General features: G+C 30.8%; 1 protein-coding gene across 1 annotated transcript in view; it reads left to right on the forward strand.

Annotated features, from left to right (window-relative positions):
• The window catches only part of LOC111397970 (transcriptional regulator ATRX-like), a 4,301-nt gene extending 2,494 nt beyond the window's left edge, over positions 1-1,807 (forward strand). The window contains exon 2 of the mRNA XM_023024933.1: positions 1,681-1,807. Coding sequence (XP_022880701.1) covers positions 1,681-1,807 — 127 coding nt within the window. The remainder of the gene's footprint in view (positions 1-1,680) is intronic.
• Positions 1,808-8,666: the final 6,859 nt, after the last annotated feature.

The raw sequence follows: 8,666 nt of genomic DNA on the forward strand, positions 1-8,666 counted from the left end.
ATTTTAAAAATAATTTTTTTAATAAACAACATAATATCAGTGAAAATAAGTTTATATGTATTTTGACAATTTTAAAATGTCGTATAATTACATCATTATTAATATTATTAAATAAATTTTGCTACTTATAAAGTTTTGTTTATTATTTCATTGGCAAATGCTGAGCTAACATTGAGTAAATTAAATAGAATATAGAAATTAAATGAATTGAAATAAAATTCAAGTTTAGTTCAGGAAGTAAATGAAATTTAAATTTAAAATAAATATAATTCAAAAGTAATTCAAATTGCATTTAATTCGTAACGATCCTAAAAAATTTACGTCATATTTCATATAAAACTTCCGAATGAAACGATATAAATTATATTGAAAATTTTATCGTATAAAAATAATAATTAATTGAATTTTTTAAAAGAAAAAACGAGTTAGACGTCTTTTTTGAGGCGTACGTTTGATACATATTTAACTATTTTCGATATCCGTTTGGACCATTCGATATGAAAACGATGTAGTTTTTGAAACGAACTTTTACATGACGTAGACAATTTGTGGATTCAGATAGCACATGATCGCAAACGAATTTTTAAAGTTAGGATATTATTGAAATTCTCAAAATACTAGTTTCAAACGCCCTACTTTAACATGTCATAACTTTTGTTATAGTTGACTACTTCGCATGCCATTAATGAGTGAAAGATTAGGACATGAACACTTCAAAATGGTACTAAGAATGCAATATTTTGACTTCATTTGATATCTCGACGAGTGCATCAAAGTAGATTATTAAAAAAAAATAGGGGCAAAATTTTGTGGGGGTCATTTGACCCCACATTACTCCATGTGGGTCCGCCCCTGAGTTAAATTATGCCCGCACTGAAAATATTTCTTGGCTCCGCCCGTGCACTCTGGTATGACTTGATGGGAAAATATTTAAACCCATGAGCAAAACTAATCATGTTAATAAGCAACAAATCAATTTTATTGTCTCTAAATTATTAAGGAATTAATTCAATTGAATTTTACTTTTAAAAAATCACATAGACCAATAGTAGTAAATAAATATGAATACCAAATATGATTACGGAAGAAAACTCCTTCAACATGATGAAAAACCTCCAAGCATACTGCCAGTAAAATCCACTATAAATGACATCTTAATAGTCTCTCACCTCCTTCCTTTGATCACTAATGACATCATTGGATTGCATGCTCCAACATCAACTTCAGAACTTTTGGACTCGTCTATCGCCTGTGGATCACTAAGAACTCTCTTGTTCTACTCCAACTAGAACTTCGATCACCTTCCTGGATCTTCAGATCTCTAATTGATACTTCGAAAGTGGGACGTTTGGTATTTGATCAACGATCTTTTTGTGTTATGATATGTGGCTAAGGCAAGAGATATATGAATATGGATATGATCTTCAGAATAAGTTCTCTTGACTTAATTCAAGGCTCAATCAATGTTGTAACAATTTTTGGAATAAACTATATAAACAATGATTTTGGGGTTGAATCAATAAAATCAATGGAACATGTTTATGATATTCAACAATGAGATCTCTCTAAGGCAAAATAATGATTCAACACACTTTTGGATGAAGTAGGGCACGAATATTTTTAATGATTAGTGTTTGGGGTTGTATAAGATTGTTAAAAGTGTTTAAAATTGTGAAATAGGGTTTCTACTCTGATGCTGGGGGTTTCACTTAAGCGAAAGGTTGGCGTTAGGCTACCATCATCATCACTGTTTTGGGCTCTCGAGCATGATCTTGGCATTGAGCCAGCATCATTCCAGAAACTTTAATTGTTTGTTCCATGCTCAAACCCTAGGACTCTTAATTGATCTATACAACCAACTCCATCTCTTTTACTTTATTTATAACTCAAAATGATTTTGTATAAGAAATAACCAATTACAAATAGGAGACCTAACAAACTACCCCTTTAACATTCCGTGATAAAATCATTTATTTCAAAGTCAAGATAAGAAACAATTTAACAATATCCCAAACTTTAACTCAAATCTCAAATCTTGTCATACCTATTTCTTGAAAATACATGAAAATAATAATACCATGTGAAAAGTAAGAAGAAGCTCATGATAAAGCATATAGCTAGGTTCAATAGATAACTCAAATAAAACATGTATATCACCAACGCTTGTTTACTACAAGTATTAAATAAATTAGAATCTAATCATGACAAGATGAAATAGATATCACATTAACTGAACTAGCAACACACAATAACGATATTGATAGTACGCAAAACACATTATGTAATATCAATAAGTGCAATACATCATGCTAGTCAGATTATCGAATTACTATGACTTCTCCTAAGTCAAATATCGGATAAACCAAAATTTAACATTTCTCCCCCTAACTTATATACTTAAAACTTTGAAATAAATACTAAATTTCTCCCTCCTTCTGTGATGAAAAACAAAGGAAAAACTAGTAATCATGAATAACACATAGATGAACAAGTTAAAAAAATATGATGAGTCCATGTGTATTGTTTATTTTTTTAAAATAACCAGTTATTTGCTTACTTATACAGTTATAATTCATAAATAATAAACTTTATTTTCACAACTTAGTTTAAGCATGTATGGAGTAAATTGTATAAGTTATCATGCGTGAAAAGTGTCATTAAACTCTTGTAATCAAATTTAAAATCTTAAATCAATAAGAAAGAATATGCAAATAATCACTAGTGAATGATTATATTCCTCAAAGTATAAAGTCAAATCCAATGCTACTAGGACCTTTTAAGTAAGAAGGTCATATTGATTTTTCAATGTATAATCTTTCACCCCCTATCAATAAGCACATGCGCATTTCTCTCATGTTTTATATCTTATATGTGGACGTATCTCCACTACACAAACTTAATGAACCATGTAACAAGCTTTGGACCTGTAACTCCAAGTCATATGATAATAGGGCACCATGTTTTAAGATATCATGCACAATAACGTAATTAAGAACATCACTTTGACCTATGACATCATTGTTTTTTACCCAAATCTTCTTAGAAGAAGAGCAATTTTAGTCAATTGAGTCATGAAGTCAGTCAAGTGACTCACTTCGTTAGTCAACAATCTTATAAGAGTAATTAGATCTTGATTGATATTTCTAACCAAGGGTTTACGACACTTAGGTCTAATGTAACCTAAAACACCAAAACTATGACATGTGCCTACGAATTTAGTAGCAAACCTAGGTTTCAAAATTTGAACCTTGGGTGGAAAAACCTATGTTGTATATATAATTTTGATCCCCGGACACCTACATTCTTGACCTTGTCCCTACTTAAGAGCTTGCTACACTTAGGTCTTGTGTGTCCTAACTTATAACAATAGTGACACGTCGGGAAGAACCTGGAGCAACTCTAAGTTTCAACTTTTGAGCATTAGGCTTTAAGGTAGGTACGAACTTATTGTTAGAAGAGGAAGTAGTATAAGAATTTGTTTCTTTATTTTCTAAATCTCCTCTATTCCCACCTTTTTAGTTCATACCCATCATGTTATCGATCTTTTTAGATTCACTAGATGATTAAAGTTTGGCATTTAATTTTTCAATATCACATGTAAGAGATTTAACCTTAATTTCTAAGGACTGTTTCTTAACCCTTAAAACATTCCATCTTTTGGTAAATTAATCTAGTTTGGCTATAACGTTACCTACAAAAAGAGGTCGGGCTTTCTTTCCCGTTTTACCTCTAGCATGAGAATTATTATTGAATTTAGGAGTGTAGGGAAAGGCAAAGTGTGTATTCAGATAGCCAAAGTTTTTTTCCCCTCCATATATATTTTGCCTTAAGGATATTTGTAAGTGATTGAAGCCCTATAACTACTATGCTGTTTTATTGCCACGTGTCCCACATAGCACTTTCCACTACCCCCACGTTCTAAGTGGAGGGCCACTATTTATCTAGCGGTTGGTTGTATCCATGATATCATTAAACAAACCTCATCTGATTCAACAATATTTTCATGGATGATTGTTATGTTGGACTTGTAGCGTCGGATGGCTTCAAATGGGTCAATGACCTATCATGGATATAGAGGTCCTCTTAGTGGTCGAGGCCTAACATGGATGTAGAGAGCCTCTCAGTGGTCGATGTCTAGCATGGATGTAGAGGGCCTCTCAGTGGTCGACGGCCTAGCATGGGGTGTTCTACTTAGAGTGTTCATGGGGCAGAATTCACCTCTCAGTGGTTGACGACCTAGCATGGATGTAGATGACCTTTCAATGGTTGACGACCTAGCATGGGGTGCTCTACGTAGAGTGCTCATGGGGTAGCATTCACCTTGCTGATTGTGATGAGCGGTTATTGGTACTATCTAACATTACTCTCCTTATACAACTGGTCATAAGTCTCATGAATATTAATATCATATCATCAAATCCTATATTAGAATGTGATTGATTCATCTAGATAAAATTGGGTCAAGGATCACAATTAAACTATGATACCAATTGAAATAACGGGTACCCCTATGATACCACTTGATGGAAAAATATTTAGACCCACTTGTGGAATTAATTACAATAACAAGCAACATGTCACTTTTATTTTCTCTAGATGATTAAGAATTAATTCAATTAGATCCTATGATTAAACAATCACAATAGACCAAAAGCAATAAAGAAAATGAATACCAAATATGATCATTGAGAAAACTCCTTCGACGGGATCAAAAACCTTTGGGCACACTGTTAGTAAAATCTACTACAAACGATATGACTTACAGTACGGTCCAGACTCGACTAACTCTTAGTATTCTCTGACCTCCTTCCTGTAATCACCAAGGATCTCATTAAATTGCGTATTCCAGGACCAGCTCCAGAACTTCTGAAATTGTCTGTCTCTAGTAGATCGTTAAGAATGATCTCATTCTCCTCCGATCGGAATTGTGGTTACCTTACTAGATTTTCATATCTCTGATAGATACTTTGGAAATGGGTGATTTAGTGTTTGATCAACAATCTTTTCGTATTTTGATTTGTAGTTGAGGAAAGAGATATTCGAATTTGGATATGGATATGATCTTCAATGTATGTTCTTCAACCAATGTTGAAACAACGTTTGGAATAAATTATATGAACAATGATTTCGAAGTTGAATCAATAAAACAATGGAATATGCCTATGATATTCAACAATGAGATCTCTAAGACAAAATAATGAGTCAACACACATTTGGACGAAATAGGGCATATATATTTATAATGGGTAGTGTTTAGAGTTGTACAGGATCGTTAAAAGTGTTTAAAATCGCAAAATAAGGTTTCTCAAAAAACTAGGGATTTGTTGATGCTCGCTTGATGTGGGGGGGTTCGCTCAAGCGAAAGGTTGGCATTAGGCTATCATCATCACACTGTTTTGGGTGCTTGAGCATGATCTTGACATTGAGCTAGCATCATTCTGTAAATTTTAATTCCTTGTTTCATACTCAAACCCTAGAATTCCTAATTGGCCTATACAACCAAGTCCCATTTCTTTGACTTTATTTTTAACACAAATAACCTAGATTTTGTCTAAGAAATAGCCAATTACAAATAGAATACCTAACAATTTTAATAAAAAAGTTGCTCCAACCATTTGCATTGAATGACTGATCGAAGGTAGAATATTAAAGCAAGAATAACAAGTTGTGACAAAATTAGCATATTTTAATTTTTAATATTCTTTCACTGAAAAGAATAGTTAGTCCCTGTTTGACAATCATTAAAATAAGTTTTTTTTCTTTTTCTTTTCCCTCTCTTTCTTTTTTTTTTTGTTGGAGAAAATGAATTTCGGAATAGTGAATTTTTTAAGAACGTGTGATTAAAAACTAGGAAAAATATGAATTTACATGCAAAATATTTTATTTTGATAGTGTGTAATTGAAAATGAGTCTGAGAAAAAAAATTTGTTTTAATTGTTATCAAATAGGGACTTAATGTCGATTGAAAAAATAAATAAATGACGGAAATATATCTACACAAGCCCTCGTCGACAAGCGTAATTCAGGCGCAAGTTCATGCACTACGTGAAATTAATTAAGGAAATTGGTTCACACATCCAAATGGCGAGTCGAACGGATTTTATTTTATTTTTTGTACATAACTCCAATTATTTTTTAATGACGTGTCACTGAAAGTTACACTAAGTTTAGAGAGAGAATTTATTAAATTAATGAAATTAAAAAATAAAGGTAAACCAATTTATTTTTTTTCGTTTATACACGTCTTGACTATGCAAGCTAGTTTTATCCATATAATTAAAATAATAAACGTGCAAGCATATTGAGGGTTTACTTGACAAGATTTTTTCTTTTATAAAAAAGGTTCATTTAAAAGATCTTCTAGTCAGACAAAATATCTTTAAAAAATTATCCAAACATATTCAAAAATAACTTTGTAGTTTCACAAATTATATTTGACTTTACAAAGAGCATGTCGAACGGGCCCTGAGCTCGTCTTTTTTAACATGAGGTATTGAGATAACTTAGTTGAACTAAAGAAATAAAAGCTTGCAAAAATATTTTTTCATATATCAAGTTTTGAATATTTACACAGATTAAGCCCTTTATTTTTAGAGCAAGAAACATTTTATATCAAAATAAACAAACTAATTGAATCTAATTAAAGCACTTCTAACTCAAATAAACTCTCTATTAAAATTGAACAATGTATTGGGTCATCTATTGGGATTACACCTATAGTCGATACACTAAATACTATCATAGTTGAGAAATTACCTATAGCATTGACATCAAAGTTCACATTCCATGTGTCATCGACTTTGTGCTAAAAATAATATTATATTTTTTCTTTTGCACGACTTTCATGTTGACTTTGTTTTTGTATTACATCAATTGTATGATATTTCCCAAATTGCTAAATTGTTTTCCAAGGTCATTATTCGATTGTACACTTTTTCTATTGATATTATGATGTTGCCTATTAATTATAGGCATACCGTGTTAGATCATTATTTTATTGTCAAAATCCATGAATTTTATGTCAAGTTAAAAAGATAAATTATTCAATTATGAAATGTTTTAGCATACTTTTGATGTGCAATATAAGCTTGGAGACTTTAATGGCAATTATTATATCATATTGCGGGTTTTCTTAACTCGATTTTTTATACTTTTAAGAATAAATTTTTGGATCATCCATATAAAGATTTTGAAATACATCATACATAATACTCGTGTCACATGCTAGCTCTCCAATTATTGTGAATTGGGTCAGGCTCGTGGAAAATAAAAATAAAATAAATTAATAATAATAATTATTATTATTATTATTACATCACATTCAAGTTGATGTGTTAGTCTAAATATCATGTATGAACATTGATGGAAAGAGTACAAAATTTCATACTCACCCCCTCTCTCCTTGTCCCTTCCAGTTGAAAATATTGCCATGGTGCATCGGTTCGTGGCTGTCTTGCTAAAGGATTAGATTGGATTGAATTTCACTCGTCGACTCAAAAAACAAAATCACAATAATCAAATAATATAATTGATGCAATTAATAAATTAATAAATAAGGTAAAACTGAAGCATTCATTTTATATATTGAGATTTAAACAAGAATTTAAGCTCTTGCTTGAGTCGTATTCTTTTAAAAAAATTTATTTTTCAATAGTGTTTTAATATCATTTCAACCACAAATTTTTTAATAAAATAATATTACACGTAAATTCAAAACTTTTCCCTATTTTTTAATAACACATTTCTCATCAATACACTATTCAAAAATTAATTCTTTCTCCAAAAATGGAGCTCAAACAAGGGCTAAATACAAAAGTAATTATTACATAAAATATAATTACTTTCCGTTAGTTCATACAATTGATGAATTTACATTCCTTTTTTAAATTAACAAAAATAAAAATAAAAAATTAAATGATAAAGTAAAGGAAAAGAGTTCAAATCATTTCAATAATTCAAAATAGATTATCTTCTTCCCCCAAAGACCACCCTAACTCACCGGCCTCCGTCTCCGCCGTCGCCATCACCAAGACTTTTATAACCAAAACAAAATGTGATTATGAGTTTTTGCAGAAGAGAATGAAGTTCCTCCCTTCATCTTGTCAAATTTGACCTATCGGTAACCAAATCCAAGGATCGGGCTCTGTTCTTCCATTATCATAAGAAGATCAATGATATTACTCAAAGAAAACAAAGATTTAACGTACTTCTACACAAAAAAATAATTAGTATGGAATGTGAAAATTATTCTTCTTAAAATAATTCTTATTATCTTGTCAAAATAAATAAAATAATTAATTTTAATTTTGAAAATGAAAAAGTACTTTTATTTCAAGCTTAAAAAAAAAATCCACGAAAAAGGTGGCATCAAGTGGTGAAAATTGATTCCCGGAGATCAATTATACTTGTTTGAATTCTCGACAAAAGTTAGGTGGGAAAAGTTGTTTGGGATGTTAAAACATAATAATTACACGCTCTTGATTTTGAAGCCACCTATTCCGATTCATATAAATGTTCTCTCGATAATCATAATGACATAAAAGAAAAAAAAATGTAGGAAATGTTGACCTTAAAAAATAAATTATTTTAAGTTAACGGTTAAATTTTTTACTGGAGTTTCGATACGATTTTCCGTCTTTTAAGGAATTTGGATATGTTTGAACAAT

Source organism: Olea europaea, chromosome 7 (genome assembly GCF_002742605.1).
Source record: "Olea europaea var. sylvestris chromosome 7, O_europaea_v1, whole genome shotgun sequence".
Classification (NCBI taxonomy): Eukaryota; Viridiplantae; Streptophyta; class Magnoliopsida; order Lamiales; family Oleaceae; genus Olea; species Olea europaea.